Below are 17,433 nucleotides of genomic sequence, written 5' to 3' on the forward strand. Positions count from 1 at the left end.
TGTGAAGCGCTGAACTCCATCTCCAGCTGTGACCCTAAAGGGATACTGTATGTGTGTGTGTGTGCTCGCGCTCACTGGTGCAATGACACCACAGAGAAGAAGGATGAATTCGCCTTGAGGCTTTGCTCAACACACACACAAAGAGAGCGCTTTGGAACATTTGGAGCGAGGCACCAGCTCTCATTCACTCTGGAGCCAAAAATGAGGAACATTTTGACGATACAAAAACAAAAAAAGCCAATCTGAGGGTGGGGAGAGAAATTATCCATGTATGTGGAAAATTACAGAAGTTATGTAACAGCTCCCTCTGAATTATCCAGTTTCATGCATCATTTGAAGCATTGAGCCTGCAGGCTTTCTTTGTGGTCAATTATAGATTCATGTGTGCTTTACTGTAAGATTCATCACTTCTAACTGATGCACAGTTCCTGGCATTTTACCCTCTGAGGCTGATTTACACCTTTAGGTCACATAAGCGTCAATAAGGTCACATGGCAGACATGTGAGAGTCGTCAGAATCACATGAACAGATGTGCGAATTATTGTGAATCTGCCAGCGTAGAGATAATTCCCCCTAGTTCCCTAAGACTTAAAGGGATGGTTTGGGTGTTTTGAAGGTGGTTGCATGAGGTGCTTATCCATAGTCTATTACCTACAGTAGACCGCGATCGGCACGCCCTCTATTTGAAGAAGCAGACAGGAGTATGGAAGCTCCCGACTCCGGCAGCAAAACGTATTTTAGCCACCTAAAAGAAAGGCTCACCTAAAAAAATTATGTGTACGCTATATTATTGATTTTCGCCGGTTCACTTTGCTGTCAGACAGCTATACAGTCTAACTGAAGCTGTTTTCTATGCTCTCGCCAAAGCAACCAGACTCCATTGAAAAAACGGTAAATTACGTTCTTTTTCAATGGAGTCTGGTGGCTTTGGCAAGAGCATAGATGGATACAACGGCTTCAGTTCCTCATCGAAAAGGGCTCACTAACGGCAAGGTAAAGCGCTAAAAATATTCTAAATATAGCGTACACTATTCTGATATTGATTTTTTTAGGTGGGCCTTTCTTTTAGCTAAAATACGTTTTGCTGCCCGCCCCGTCCACAGCAGTATATTGCTTTGCTTCCGTGCAGTAACTCCAGTCGACTGTCATCTACTGTAGGTAATACACTGACTATGGATAGGTACCTCTTACAACCCCCACTTCAAAACACCTAAAACTATCCCTTTAATCTTAAAGAATGAACATGCACTTCATATTAGTAAGATCAGTGTTTCTAACCACTTTTACTTCCTACCCAGCAGCCCTGCGGTGACCGTGGCCTCGTCTCACCTGTTCTTGAGGGGGCGATCTAAACTCTTTGGTCTTCTTTGCGGTAACGGCCGCGGACATGTTGAGGGCCAGCATCAGCTCGTTGTAGCGGAACTTCTGGTTGTACTGCAGCTTGGAGACGAAGCTGTCGGAGAAAGACACGATGGCCTCGATGCGGTGCTTCAGCTCGCAGTCGCAGAAATAGTGAAGCAGCTCACACATCTGGGGAACAGACAAGGGGAGGAGACGGACAACAAAAACTGTTGCATCACTGTTGCGCACCCAGATGCAGCTGTTACGAGCAAGTCTGTTAGGAATACATACAAACAGCCTTATGGCTTCACACCATCCAGCTTATTAAAGAGACATTTAAGAGATCATTTGTTCAACACGAGACAGAGTAATTTCATATTTGACTGACTTCTGAATGGGTCTATTACAGCGGCGCACTTACGGACCATGTGATTGAGAGCACCGCTGTGTTGGTCTTTAGGAGTGAATTGTAGATGAAGATGTTCAATGATTTTACATGTTTTACTTTCAGTGGTTTATATTAAGGTTTAACAAATATATGATGATGTCAGATCTGTTCATATGTGCTTGTATCACCTGTCGTTTGACGGGCTCAGGCAGCCTCTTCTCCAGCAGTCCTTTCATTGGCTGTTTAGCCTCTTTGGCGGCCTCCTCTTCTCCAGCTTCCACTGCCTTCTCCTCCGCCCCTGTAAGTCCTTCTTTGTCCGTGGCCCCGGTGGCCCCCTCCTCACGTGTCTCTCTGAAAACATTCGGGTCGATGAGCAGCAAGATCTTATGAACGTCCTCGCTACCTAGTACACCCATAGTCAACAAGGTGCTGATGAGTTTCAAGATTGGCACAAACTGGTACTCCACGCCTCCTCCTACGGGATCTCGGATGTGGTGGCCGCCGCCCTGAACGGCCTCTGTCAACATTAAAATTGACTTCTCCTTCAGTGCGTCCAGTGGGATTTGGGGACTGTATAGATGTTGCTCCCGTTTGGTGCTGATGAAACAGGGCGGAGCAAAGTTGAGGCGGGGTTTGAGCGAGGTGCTAAGCCCCACCCCTGGCGGGAGGTGCTTTTTGGAAGCGTCGGAGAAGAGGCGAATGGAACGCGTCTCAGCCGTGACGGGGATGATGAACTCGTCCTTCATCATGAGTCGCGCCTCTTTCGCCGTCTCCAGGTGGGTGCTGATCAGGACGTTGTAGAAGCCCTCGCGTAACATGCCTGACAGGTACTGATTGTCGATGGTGTAAAGGAGCTGTGATTGGTCCAGGTGGCTGCAGAGGGCGTGGGCCACGCGGGTGTTGCCCAGAGCGCAGAGGGCACAGTAGAGCTTCAAGGTGTGGTAGTGGAACCTCCTCATGTCCTCCTGCTCAGACAGCTCCATGATGTCGACGCACCTTTGAAAAGAAGTGAGGGAGGATTAGCAAATTACATTCTGATGATCTGATTTAGTCTATTTAGAGGCCGGACAGGTGTTCTTTACCACACAGGATAATAAAATAAGGGTTGTTAAAGGCTCCCCTGTGGTGTTTCTGACCTCTAGTAGTGCTACAGAGCTGTTTTTCTATAATATTTTAAAAAATCGGCTTAGAAAGAAACGCATTTAGCACATTTATTAGATACAACGTCCTTTGAGATCAACTAAAACCTACTGAATAGATACATCATATAAGCACACAACCCCGTGTACTGCACCTGTTCTCCTCGGGTATATGTACGGCCAACATCTGCAGGGGCTCCACACACTGGACCACCCAGCCATGTCTCTCGTTGACCCTGGCTGTTTCCACCTTGAGGAAGATGTTGGGCATGCGGCTCCACAGCACGGCGTTGATGCTCTGGACGTCTAGACGGGGCGGACACTGGGGCACCGGGTTTTTATGTTCGCTCTTAAAGATGGCTGATGACAGAGGCATGGCATTCTGGAGAGGGAGGGATTAAATGAATATTACTATTTTTTTCAAGGCCAAAGGAGCCGTTAAAAGGCTTTATATGCTCTCACGTTTTGCTACAGTTTAAAAAAGACACACTAGAGTACTTCCTGGTCGAACAGAAAGTCATTTTGAAATGCGTCATTTTTCTTTTTTTTAATACTTTATTGCAATGTTTCTTCCATCATCTTCCAGACAACTGTTTACTTGAAAGTCCATTGCACATTTTTATACTAAATTATTATTATTTATACTAAAATTTAAATGAATAAATAACAGAAAATAATTAAGAGACACAAAACCCAACCAAAATAAAAAAAGGGTGAAGGTAAGGGGGTATTGGAATTGGGGCCTGTTTATTGCAATTCTTGGGCTGGATTGAAATAATATGTTATTTTATGGAGTCTTTTGGGTCAATTTTATTCCATTTTTTGATATGATCTCTGATTGTGAAGGTTATTTTTCAATGTCTAGAATTCAATTTTTTTAAAGCCATGAATTTAGTTTTGGTGTATTTGGCTGTTTCCATGTCCTTGTCACCTGCTTCATGGCCGTCACACGCAATATGTTAAAGAGATGCATGTTTGCTGATTTTATTCTTTCCTAGTAAATCAATACCCAAAAGATTTTCTAGTTTCAGAGGTTCTTTTATTTTCCTTGTCATGTCATTTTTCTAAAGGAAGAAGACAGTCCCAATCTGTCTATGAGTTGTTCCGTCATGTTTATTGTGTCAGTGCTACCTTTGCTTAGTCACACAATCTTATTTTCTCGTCCAAACAACTGACGTAAGTACCCATCTTGTTGGTGAAGCTCTCAGCATCTTTGGTGCAGACATAAGCAGGCTAAAATATTAGCTTAGTGGACCTAGCTGGAGGGTGTGTAGCTGCATAATCCTGTGTGGGGGCTGCATCTCTGAACACAGTGTGAGGTAGAATAAGGTACTTGGAGAAAGGTTAAAATGAAAAGGAGCATACTGTGAGCAGTAAAAATGGCATTTCCTCGACTGTTAATGTTTGTGGGATTTGGGCTTTTTTCTTGTACAATGTAATGGTTTTCATCCTACACGCAACAAGGTTGTTGTAATGGAACAATTAGGAGACTCTACCTTTATTTTAGACAACTCAAACTGGAAGAGGTTCGGGCTGGTGGGTCGCACAAACACAGCAGGGAAAAGCTTGGTGTTTGGTTCCACCTGAAGCAGAGAGAAAGAGCAGCAAGTCAATAATAGGTCCAAACAGGAAGTACACATCAAAAGCTTAAGACGCAGATGAGAGAGAGCATGACTTGCGGAAAGCAGCTTAATGATGCATCATGAAACTCCACTACTTAGTATGTCTATGCACGATCATTGTAGAGTGTCGGCTGGCAGGATGACTCAGCACCGGGTGAAGCATCACAGAGTTTCAGTGAGGGAGAACATAAGAAGATTATACCCTTCGAAAGGTTCTTTAAGATTTAATTCTCAGAGTACATCTGAACAGGCAAATTCTAAGTCTGAAATTGAACAAAACAGACGTCAGCGCTCCGTTAAGAAATTATGCAAAGACAGAAGACGAGTTAATCTCAAGGTCAGCAGGATAAACTGCAGAATGATAAAAAGAGTGTATGGACAGTTTGACAGGTAGAGACTTACAGGTGGATGGACACATAAATGAATAAATGGCAGAAGGTACAAATGAATGGGTGAACAGTATTCAGTACCTGGTAGGATGTGCTTATCTCCTTGCCATTGACAGTGAATGTCACCAGGCCGGTTGCCAGGTCTATGAGACAGCCAATCTCCAGGTCCACGTTGCTGCGACTGGAGGCGTGAGCAGCGCTGGTCACATCGCCACCCCACACGATGTAGCAGTTACTCCTCCTCACACTATTAGAGTGCAAATATCAGTCATTCATCATATATTGACATACAGTACATTTTGATTGAAAAAAAAGGTAGCAGCTTAAAGTAAAGGACTTTAAACTGTTCTCTTAAAAACGGTCTCACCTCTCATGGACTCGTCCTCGCTCGTCACCCAGGGTTACAGTGACCGATCGGTTTTTACTGAGGCTGAAATTGTTGCTGTAGTAATGGTAGTCGGGGGTAACCCATCCAACCCACACACCGGTGGGGTCCTGCCCAGCGAAGACCCTTACCGAGTGATAGTACTGTAATGACACATGCAAGAGTTAGTCAACGCTGAAGGTGTTGCGACCAAATGGAACAAAGAAAAATCAAAAAGGTTATTCAGTACCGTAGTGATGCTGCTGTAGTCCACTCGTCTACTTTCATCACTGTGCCTCACAGATCTCAATGGATATCTACCGGAAACCACATTCAACAGGTGATTATCAAGTACAAACCAGTTGAATGGTATTTTAGCCTTCAGATGTTCAAAGCCATTACAAGATGTCTGATAAAACCAAATTACTTTAGCTGTGACAAATAAACAACACGAAAATGCAAAATACTTGCCTGCAAATATTTTGCATCAAAACAATTCATACCGGCAGCGATGCAAATTTGCCTCTGATAAACAGTTGCGCAGTAAATATGTCTAGGACTTTTATTGTGAAAAGTAAGAACGGAAGGAGTGGAACTGGTTAGCGCTGCCTTTGTCAAGGTTGAAAGGAGTAATAAAGTTTGCCGTCATGGTTCGAACTGCGGAACCTCTGTATTGTCGAACACTATAAGTGTACGTATTGAATATGTCCGTTCCGCACAACGTGATTGGTTGATGCCTTTATTCACAGGGTGAAAGCTCAGAAAAGCTGCTTTTTCGCCGCATAACATTCATGTTCAGTGTGAAAGTACTCATGACAGTCCTAAAAGATTTACTGACGTGTGAGTTAATGGTGAGTAAAGGCCTTTACTTCAAATATTTGCATACTAACTGACACTGAACTTGAATGGTCCACTTGATGTCAGAGGTATGAGGCTTTGGAAAGGGTTGCTTGCTACTGTAAGGTGTAAATTCATGAGTACCTGTGTTTGACTTTAAGGGTATCTTCCTCGTGGACTCCGTTCATGTCTATAACCGGACTGGATTTGAAGAAGGACTGGAACTCTACAGGCATGCTGAGCCGACAAAACACCATATCTGCGTTGCTGTTCTGGGTGCCAAACGTCTTGTGGGTGACTTTAAGACAAGGGGGGCTGTCTATGGTGCCGTCAATCCTGGTCACCTGCAAACAGGAAGAAAGTCTTTGCGTTGATCCAATGAGCAGCTGTGTTACCAACAAATATGTCACTGCTTTTGATCTTACTGCGATGTGGTTGTGGTCCTTCGGCACATTAACAAAAGTAGGCAGACGCTTGCTGAACCACATGGTGACCTCTCGGTTCATGTTTACAGCAAAGGGCTCAAATCCCTCCTGAAGGCCGCACATGGTGTAGTACTTGAAGGTGCTGGCGTCTTTCCCCAGATTCATGCGGCCCACCTGGCCCAGACCGAGACTGCACACTGGAATGAACCCTGAAGGATGGTCAGAGGAGGTAAAGGAGGGAGAAGGAAGAGGAGAGTATAAATAACCTCTAAGAACACACACAGCAGGAGGGGAGGGGAAATCAATCCAGCTTTTGCAAAAAGGCAATTTACAAGTGTCACATTAAATAAAGGGTGATTTCGTTACAGGGAGCCACTTATTTTTCACTTATATCCGCAGCATGGTCATTCTAGGTTAATGCTCCCTGCTCTGCATGTGAAGGCTTTATTAAAAGATGAGCGACCAACAGCTCTTTCTACAGTCACCTCATCAGTCTGACACTCCCTGACCTTAAGCTTCTATCACTGACTCTGTTACCACATACATCATATCCACATGCAAACTTTCTCACCGTCCTCAGTTTCAAAGTCAGTGAAGCAGAGTTCAGAGCCATTGGTGGTGATGAGGATCTCTCCGTTGAGGGTGAAGATCATGGACTTGTCCTCCATGTTGATCATACAGCCCACCACGTCCCCAGTGTGCCAGCACCGCCCGAACAAACGGCCGCCCATGTTCAGACAGTGACCCTACATGTAGATACAGTACAGGTACAAAAAGAAAATAATATAGGATTATACAGATGCAGATTATAGCATATATTACAAGAAAAATGTCCTTCCTAAAGTCCATCCATCCATCCATCTTCAACCGCTTATCCGGGATCGGGTCGCGGGGGCAACAGCTCCAGCAGGGGACCCCAAACTTCCCTTTCCCGGGCCACATTAACCAGCTCTGACTGGGGGATCCCGAGGCGTTCCCAGGCCAGAGTAGAGATATAATCTCTCCACCTAGTCCTGGGTCTTCCCCGTGGTCTCCTCCCAGCTGGTCGTGCCTGGAACACCTCCCAAGGGAGGCGCCCAGGAGGCATCCGTGCTAGATGCCCGAACCACCTCAACTGGCTCCTTTCGACGCAAAGGAGCAAGGACTCTACTCCGAGTCCCTCACGGATGACTGAGCTTCTTACCCTATCTCTAAGGGAGACGCCAGCCACCCTCCTGAGGAAACCCATTTCGGCCGCTTGCACCCGCGACCTCGTTCTTTCGGTCATGACCCAACCCTCATGACCATAGGTGAGAGTAGGAACGAAGATTGAACGGTAGATCGAGAGCTTTGCCTTCCGGCTCAGCTCTCTTTTCGTCACAACGGTGCGGTAAAGCGAATGCAATACCGCCCCTGCTGCTCCGATTCTCCGACCAATCTCACGTTCCATCGTCCCCTCACTCGCGAACAAGACCCCGAGATACTTAAACTCCTTCACTTGGGGTAAGGACTCATTCCCTACCCGGAGTAGGCAAACCACCGGTTTCCTGCTGAGATCCTAAAGTCATTTATTTTTAATGAAGTCTTTTATTTTTCCTGAAATTAGTTAAAGGTAGGGTTGGTAAAGATTTTAAAAACATTTTTTGTTATATTAGTTAAAATTTTCATTACATCCCGAAAGCAATCAATAAATGAAATGCTCTGACAAAAAGAGAAACAAATCTGGTATCGCAGGACTGTTATAAACCCATCCAATTATTTCATCCAGCCCAAATGAAATAATTGAATGGCCTGCCTGCGCACACTCTGCCTATGCGCGTCATTGCACGTCACCGGAGTCTGCCACAAGCTGACAATAGCCATGTTCATTGTTTACGTTCATTATGATAATTTTGGGGGAATGGCTTTGGAGGGAGGCCTGAAGCGACGGACTGTCAGTGTTCCTGACTTGGTGACGTTCTCGCTAGATTTAGGGACTTTTGGAGCTAGTGCTGCTAGCTACGTTCATTGGAAAAGAGGCAACACTAAGCTGAGTTTCTCAGCTGGATCTTTATCAAGAATCAAGTGTACTCTTGCTAGTTTCTCAAGATTACCAACCCTGCCTTTAATTAAGATCATTTTTAAGTAAGATAATTTTCCTTTCATCTGTTTCAAGCACTTCAAGAAATAAAGGAAAAGGGCAAGTCGGTACAATAGTATAAAAACTACAATTACCGCCTCGCGGTTGTATGCTTCCACTGACCAGTTTAGTTGCAGTTTATATCCATGCCTGTCCAAAATGTCATCACTTCATCATTTTATCCTATTAGACATTTGTGTGAAATTGTCATAAATAGCATATCAATTCTTGAGCTATGGCTGAAAACTTGTTTTGTGAGGTCACAGTGACCTTTGACCACAAAATCCATCCTTGATTTCAGGTGGAGATTTGTGCGAAATTTGAAGAAATTCCCTCAAGGCGTTCCTGAGATATCACGTTTACGTGAATGATACGGACGTACAGACGGACAACCCAAAAACATAATGCCTCAAGATACACTTGATTCAACAATATTACATCCCATGGTTGACAGCTTACCCTGTATCCATCAAAGACAAAGGCGAGCTCATCCGTGCCAAGCTCAACATCTGGCTTACATCCAGGTCTGGCCCAGCCCACTCTCATGTCTCCTCCCGTCACAGCCTCAAATTCAAAGTACCACTTCCCGGTCTTCACGGCGTACGTCCTCTCCACTCTGAAGAAGCGGATCTTGTCGATGCTGAGCCGCTCAACCACTTGTCCTACAGGGCGGAAGGGAGTGTCAGGGTGTGGATTGCTGCTTCAAAACCAGCTGAATCCCCTCAAACAAATAAGGAAATGAATAATGGAACTATTAATTGCAACAGCCTAATATTGGGTGAGGTTAAATCATTGCACACCCCTATTCTCTTTCACTGTCGACTGAAAGAGAGTGGGAGGCAAAGTCCTTTATCTGGACTGGAAAATGAAGTCACACTTGTCACACACATTTTCCTCCACATTCTTTATAACGAGCATTTTATCATACACTGTCTAATTTGAACGGCTGTGCATTTAGATAGGCATACGTCCATGAGTCAGACTCACCGCCTTCCTGGTCCGAGGGCTCGATGTTGTATCCGTAGCCAATCAGAGTGCGGATAGCCTCCCGCAGGCTGTCCCTGTTGGACTTCTTGGTGCGCTCATCCAGCAGAACGTAGGGAACCAGGCGAGGGTTACGCTTACTCTTCAGATCCTGCAGAGAGGAGAGGCAGTCAGAGAAGATTTCAAGCAGGAAAAAACAAATATCCCTGGTTATCTCATTAACCGACTGTAGTCCAGCTCAAACATACAACTGTTATGTGCTGTTATGTGTGACAGTTCCTGTAATTGAGAAATTAATTGTTGCCATTGCGCTACTGCTGCCCATCACTTCCTCTATCTTTCCTGTGTCACTCATTTCCCATCGCAGTTCTCCCACTGGGAGTCGAGGACGCAATCACAAAGTATCATATTAATGCTACTTAAGCAGATTTGTGGAGCTTAATTTGAAATCTTGTGCTGGTTATGCAGATCACAGGCTGTTTGTTTGGTAGCAGCTTTCCCCGATATCACTGAAGGGTTTAATTGAAAACCGTGTGGCATTTTTCCAAAGCGCTGGTCAGTTACCCGGTCACATGTTATCCACTACGACCCTTGATCTACAAACTGCACAAAAAAGATGACCAAACATCTGCCTTCAAGAAGGATGCCAAAGTGTGTAACTGTGACAACTGACACGTAGGTCTAACCTTAGCTGCTTATACTGGTTCAAATGGCAGAGCAGGGACAAGGAAAAAACAGGGTTCCCACTCTTTTCTAGGACATTTTTTTCAGTGATGATTTAGCTGGTATGACAGACAGGGATACACTAATATGTTCCTCTCTGTGGAAGTCATAACATAACCGAGAGCAGCCTATTCAAAATACTTTCATCCATAAACTACCATTTGAACATTAATATGATCCTGATCATCAAAATCATTCAGATAGCAATCTGAAAATGTTATCTGTTATGGGGAGCTCTGATAGATAGTAGTAGTAGTAGTTCATTCTCAGCTAAAGGAAAATAGGAGAATGAAAAATAATTTTCCAGGACAACACAAGATTTTCTAGGAAAATTGGTCAACTGTTTTCCAGGACGTGAGGGAACCATGAAAAATGGCCAGTTTACACTTTATATTACGCGTCTTCTGCTTACTCTGAATCAATAGGTGACTAACTCCTCTCTATCCAGACTCTTAGTTGTTTTTAGGGACCAGCGTTCATACAGAGAGCCTCTTTTTCCACACTATTAGCAAAGGAGGGTAAAATGAATGAGCCTTCATTCACTTAATGTGGTAACATTTTGCAAGATGCATCAAATTATTTCTCGATACAAGTTGTAAATGAATGCTTTTAGGTGAAAAACAAACAGACAACAGCTATTTCTTTTACTAAAACCAGCCACCCTATGACCACAGAAACAAGATTCATTTCATATTGCATTGAAAATAAATATGTTTCCATGGGGATGATGCGTTCTACATCACATCATGGGAGAAAATAGCAGTGAGAACTGAACGTTTTCAGGAGTGTATTATATACAGTACCAAAATACACCAAAAAACAAAATCTAGCAGTTGATGTATTCAGTTTTAGCATTTGTTCATTCAACAGATGAGAAGACACGTGCTGTATCGAGTGTGTTCTGCACAATATGTTCTGTGTCATGTTGCCCTTTACTGCCGAACATCTTGCTGTGTATTGAATAATGACATATAGCCAGGAAATGTCAGACTAAACAAACCGTCTGACGTACGCACTGGTAAAGTAGAGACAGTATGGGAGGTGAATTAATGAACCATGAAGGAGAAACTGAGCGTATAAAAAAATGCAGTAGCCAAACTTGACATACAGTAGAAGAAAGAAGACAAAGCTGCCTCTTTTTTCTTTACAGAATAAGAAAAAAGAGGTGTTGAATTTAATTGAATTAAAAAGTAAAGTTTAAACCACAAAAACATCTCGGGTGCTTTTTAGGGTGAGATTTTGTCCACCAATATAATAGTTTGTTTTGGTCCCAGCCTGCTGTGCATGAATACATCCAGTGTACCTGCTGAATGCCGTAGGTCCATCCCTGTTTGATGCGGTCCTTGGCCCACACATTGTGTGCATTCTCTGCCAGTTTGTCCACCAGCAGCTCCTGACCTGGAGTCAGCTTTATGTCAGACAGGTCCAGAGGAGACGGCTTATAACCATTGGACATCATGTAGCTAGCGGAAAAAAGATAATGAAAAAAGTTATGGAAGTAATAAAACATAAATCCACCAGGACAAGTTTACCCACATGTATAGCCTCATATAAATCGTAATGGCAGCACATACAGTATATTAAAACTAAATATCATGTTTTCTGGGTTTACACACCTTTTGATTTACCATTTCATCTTTGCACTTACTGTAGATAAGCCTAAGGTATCATATGTTTCAAGTGATGGTTAAAATACAATATATTCTCTACAAAAGTCTCTTTTAAATCATTGGCAAAATCAGTAACTACAGACAGCTTTCTAATAAACAGTCTGGTCTGAGCTACATTTAAATAAGAAATGTGTGTTCTGATGGACTTTATACAGCAAATATAAGCTTGCACACTTACTTCTTAGGGAGTTTTATCTTTTTAAGGGAGCCCTCAGCATTTGGATTGACCTGAACTACACGACAGCCCAACGCCAGCAGCGTCCTGTGGGGGTAAAAACAGCAGAAAGCGAGTGACGAATGAAGCTGCAGATTGTGTTTAATCCCCACCTTGACATTACTTCTGATTTGACAGAGTGCACGTAGATCCAACAGTAGCGATGGAGGGGTTGGGAGTGTTCAAATGGAGCAGTGATGGGTTAAATTGAGCGTTTCCTAATCTGTCAGGAGACAAAAAGCCACAGAATACCCAGAGGAATGCACTGGGTGTGAAGTGCTTTTGACAAATGTTCTTTGCACCTTGTGAGAGGACAAAGTGACAGTAAAAATGAGTTTGACGTCACTCAGAAAAACCATCAGTGTCACCAAGATGTGTCTGAGGATACCTGTACCCCGGATGAAGAGTAATCACAACAAACCTCCATGTTCTCCTGTATCATTTAAAGAGCATTTATGTAAAGCACTTGTAATAAGTCTCACTGGGACCGTCGTGTGCAGAAACAATTGTTGTGCAGAGCTGACGAGTGGAAAAGGAACAGCAAGACTTGTTCGGTTGAGCGACACTGAAAATGGAAATTTCCTTACCGTATATGTGCATTTATTGTTGTCTTACAGATACCTTATTTTAATCCTTATGAGTTTGTACTCCTTCGTTTAGACTGTAGGTGAAGCCATGTATGTGATGCTCCTGATTGATGCTCACTGTTTAAAACAGACTAAAAAAATCGAATCTTGTCGTTTTTCTGTTTGTAATGAATCTCTCGGTTTCCCTCTTTGACTCCATCCCACACTCTCTTTCTTCTTCGCTTCAAAAACAAGAGTACAGCTGACAAAATCAATCCATAACGGTCAACATACTTCAGAGTTTCGGTCGACATCTGCAGATTGTAGTTCTTTTCAGTTTCTGGCAGCTTAGAGAAATCCACCAGGCACGGGTGCTGCCGCTTATTATCATCCCTTATCTATGAGAAAAAAGAACAGTCACAAGTGATCACATTTCAACTTCCCTTTGTCGCCTGCCACTTTGGCCCACAGTAACTCTATTTGTATGTACATCATGTGGGAAAGTTGACTAAAATATGCATATGAAATGCACAGCCTTGTAAGTCAGTGTCATAGTGAACCAACAAGGAGAGGAGAATGTGGTTTAAATACAGGGTGCTACTGGTTGCAGTGATAAGACAGTCTACTCTAGTGAACATGTTATGAAAGAGGAACGAGGGAGCATGTTTTCTTGGGGGAGAGAGAAAGGTGCTCGACCGGAATACCAAGTGAGAGGTGTAATGCCTCTCTCGAGGCTGCACCGTATGCCAAATAATCCCTTTGGCAATGCTGCTCAGAGGAGGCGGCATGGCAATGGCGGATGTTTACCAAGAAAACATGCGGGGCTGCGTACTGATATGCAGCTGTGTGTGTGGGTCCAATGAACACCAGCCAGCTCTTTTGTGAATAGTACAAGAACTCTGTGGGAAATCTCTTCTCTGGCAGTTCTTCCTTTTACAGAATTACATTTGCGGAACAAACAAATTAAAGAAAAGGTATTTTTAAGCATTTATGCAAACAGGACAAAATAACGAACGTCACTTTGTTTATTCGCTCTGTAGGACGTCTACTGTGAATGCTGCTGTGATGAATCACAATGAATGACAACTACAGAGCACAGAGTGAGCTGCGGTGTAACCACATCCAAAATGACTGTACTGTACATGTAATACTACGTGCACCATGGCTTTATCTCACGAGCTGACACATTTGTGCCTCTGACCCACTGAGCTTAAGTAAGAAAGACTTCTTGACAATAAAATGCTCGTGCTAAATTAAATATCTTTAAAGTGGCAATCCTTAAGATTTCCGTCCTGGTTGATTTAGAATTTCTATTTGAGTGAAAACAATAGAATTGTACTTAGAGTTTAGCAGTCTGGAGTCTTTTTGTTGAGCTTAAGCTGGGCATACACTATACGATTTTAGAAATCTCGTTGTGTAACTTCTTCTCCTACTGTACGAGTGGATCTTTTGCAATGTAAAGCCAAAGCTCCCGATTTATGTGCTCACACTGTACGGTCCGCGACCGGAGTGCTCACACAGCCTGTTGGCTCCTGCGAGCTCTCCTGGCTGTTCACAGTTGCCAATAAAGATTTGTTTGAAAGCTCCGAGGCAGGTAAAGTTTGTTTGCTACTAGAGGTCTGTACGGGTCACAATACTAACAAGGCAGAAACGTACTGCCTTGATCATCTGTGCTATCCTGTCTGCTGAAACATCTAAAAAAAAAGAGGCGCCAGTGTATATGGACTCGCAGGTGGCTAGGAAGACGTGGACTGTACGGCTTGTCTATTTTGCAGAGATAATTGGAGGTAAGCTAGCTACGTTTTACTATATCTATTGTACAATATTATCTTGATAGCTACGCTCTGATTACTGTAAAAAGAGCAGAAATAAGGCCCTGATATTGGGGAATCGGCTCGTGGCTCTACTTCAACTGTGCGAGAACCTGTGGTCGGCCGAACAAAATTTCTGACATGTCAGAAATTCATCCGACTGTTTGACGGCCGGTCAGGAGGAGTTAATCGGTCTCCCCGTTACACTGCACGGCAAACAACGCCTGATGAAGTTGAAATTTTGTCCGACTCTAAAATGAGTCGTGTGGCTCAAATTTCGGGCCAGAAACAGGCTAAAATTCTTATAGTGTATCCCCAGCTTTAGAAATAGGATAGAAACATTCTCTTTCAGTGTACATGATAGCAGTTACATTTTTTGTGTGTATACTACAGCATTTTTTCCGGGAAGGTCAACACGGACCCCCATTACATAATACTGCAAATAGATAAATATTGCAATACTTTCATCAATGGGCCATATGCTCAATCATCATTGTGTTTCCTCATTTGGCTATAGATAGTAACTTAACAGATATTTATTGAAAATAAATATAATGAAAACTTCTGAGATTGCCATTTCAATAAATGTAAATAGGATGAAGGCCTGTATAAAAGCTGGCGGTATTAATACTATAGGGAGGATTCTGATATACGTTTGTATTATAGACATAAGAGCTGTGTTCCATATTGTTGTTTGTGTTGTCATCTGTTCCTTTAAGGGCAAAACAGGTCACTTTGGCGTTATTGTTTAGCTGATGTACAATAAACCAAGAAAGTCACCGATCGAGACAAAAAATGTTTTTGACCATATAAACTGCAGATATAATGATTTAAATAGTAATTATAGAATTTGATGTAATAATGCAAAATAATAATTTTGACTCTTATTCAGCTGATCATATTCAGAATATACAGTCGGCTTTCTACTTCTGTGTTTCCTAATACTTAGGATATAAAGGGAATACTATTTTATTATATTTTGGGAAATACACTTATTCACTTTCTTGTCAAGAGAACCACAAGACGGTTAGCTTAGCATAACAACTAGAAGCAGGGGGAAACAGTTAGCCTGGCTCTCTCCAAAAGAAAACTCCTCTACAAAAAAAACGCCTCTATAGCCCTCTAATTTACACATTGTATCTCATTTGTTTAATCCGTACTCAAAGTCTGGACTTTGTTTGTATTTCTTAACTATGAACAGAGCCAGGCCAGCTGTTTTCCCCTGCTTCAAGTCTTTATGGTAAGCTAAGAGTAGTATTGATCTTCTCATGTAACCCGGCAAGAAAACAAACAAGCATTTTCCCCAAAATGTCAAACTATAACTGCATCATAAACCCCTTAGGTTTACATTTGGATGACGGATTATATCTTTAAAGAATCAATTAAACTTCTCTTAAAAGAGGAAAAACTAAAGACAGACAATTAAAACACAGGCATTCCTCTTGGTTTATTGCTGCACAGAAATTGCCAAAACACTCCGTTCTGCCCTTTGGTGAAACAACACTTTGTAATTCATGACTTCTACTAAAACACAGACACAATGACTCCGCTACCTACAAACAAACTGGAATGAAGCATCTAAATGAATGGTAGGAAAGGCATTGAACATGGAAAATTTGAGTTTTTCTTTCCACTTACCCTCTTTTTGGTGTGAACCGCAAATTATAAAAGAGAAAGCAAGATGACGTACAGGCTTTTGATGATTCAATTCTAACACTACCAACAACTAACGCATTTAAAGCTGCTCTTTAACTCACATTTGTATTAGAGAATGTGTAATTGTGATGTTTATTTCTCCACAAACATGGCAACATGTATGGGTTATGCTTTTGATCTCTTGATCCAGAGTGATATCTGCATGTGTCTCACCTTGCCAAACGACCAGCCCAGCTCGATTTTATTCATCCCCCACAGTTCGTGGATGTTCTCAGCTAGCTTGTCTCGGACCTTCTCTAAATGAGGCGGCATAACAATCTGCGGAAACAGTCAAAGTACAAATCTAAATGAAAAAGATAAACTGTGACAGAATTATTTACATTATTGTCTTCTCGTCTCCTGTTAGTTTACCTGGCTAGTTTCAACAGGTGTGGGGATGAAGGAGGCCTGAGACATGAACTGCGTGGTGCCCAGCAGATCTCGGACTCCTTCCGCATCCCTCTTGTACTCTTTCACCGGCTCCACCTTCATCTTCTCTTTCGGCAGCAGAGCTTCGTAACATGGAGCGTAACTCGATGGAGGCAGGAACTTAAAGTCGCCGTGTCGGCCACCCAACAGGTAACGCACCCTGACGAGATTAAATGTTATTAAATATATTATACTGAACACTAAAATTGTAGGAGAACAAAGTTATTTAATGTGGGGAAAAAGTGTGTAAATTATATATCTGATCATAAGTATTAATCAGACAGCTATTAATGAAAGAAGCAGTGAAAAGAAAAACCTACCATGCAGCTAAATGTGACTATTTTTGTCCTCTAAATCCACTTCAATCAGTTCCAGCCTAGCTGCACTAACAGGGACAAGTTTAGCTCGGAGACAGAAAAAAAACGTCGCAGGCCATCACTGTGAAGAGGCTCTCCTGAGGCCGCCCAAAATAGCTACTCGAGTAGTAGTGGTGACGCAACCCAAGCCTATTCTGACTGCAGCCCTCAATTATTGAGGAGTGAAGATGTGTGGCTGTCATTTTCTGGCACGTTTAAATCCGTTGAGAAGTTCACCCTGTTCAGTGGGTCAGTTTCAAGTACGAGCTCGGAGGCGTCGCAACCCACGCAAAAGTATTTGTAAAGGTGTCACTTTCCGTATGATTGGTGAACATTAACTGTAATTGAAATGTCTGGTACAGACCTTCATGTCCCCTTCAT

At 42.8% G+C, this 17,433-nt stretch overlaps 1 protein-coding gene across 14 annotated transcripts in view; it reads right to left on the reverse strand.

Annotated features, from left to right (window-relative positions):
* LOC141783828 (ryanodine receptor 3) overlaps positions 1–17,433 on the reverse strand; it is a 121,381-nt gene that overhangs the window by 53,056 nt on the left and 50,892 nt on the right. For all 14 annotated transcript variants that reach the window (XM_074661371.1, XM_074661372.1, XM_074661369.1 and 11 more), the window contains 17 exons: positions 16,640–16,856; positions 16,442–16,546; positions 13,056–13,159; positions 12,160–12,243; positions 11,615–11,774; positions 9,592–9,739; positions 9,064–9,266; positions 7,078–7,252; positions 6,507–6,715; positions 6,226–6,425; positions 5,495–5,561; positions 5,248–5,408; positions 4,962–5,127; positions 4,366–4,452; positions 3,025–3,251; positions 1,919–2,726; positions 1,331–1,531 (listed from right to left, as the gene is read on the reverse strand). In XM_074661371.1, the coding sequence (XP_074517472.1) occupies positions 1,331–1,531; positions 1,919–2,726; positions 3,025–3,251; positions 4,366–4,452; positions 4,962–5,127; positions 5,248–5,408; positions 5,495–5,561; positions 6,226–6,425; positions 6,507–6,715; positions 7,078–7,252; positions 9,064–9,266; positions 9,592–9,739; positions 11,615–11,774; positions 12,160–12,243; positions 13,056–13,159; positions 16,442–16,546; positions 16,640–16,856 (3,322 nt within the window). The remainder of the gene's footprint in view (positions 1–1,330; positions 1,532–1,918; positions 2,727–3,024; positions 3,252–4,365; positions 4,453–4,961; positions 5,128–5,247; positions 5,409–5,494; positions 5,562–6,225; positions 6,426–6,506; positions 6,716–7,077; positions 7,253–9,063; positions 9,267–9,591; positions 9,740–11,614; positions 11,775–12,159; positions 12,244–13,055; positions 13,160–16,441; positions 16,547–16,639; positions 16,857–17,433) is intronic.

This window comes from Sebastes fasciatus, chromosome 15, assembly GCF_043250625.1.
Source record: "Sebastes fasciatus isolate fSebFas1 chromosome 15, fSebFas1.pri, whole genome shotgun sequence".
In the NCBI taxonomy this organism is placed as follows: domain Eukaryota; kingdom Metazoa; phylum Chordata; class Actinopteri; order Perciformes; family Sebastidae; genus Sebastes; species Sebastes fasciatus.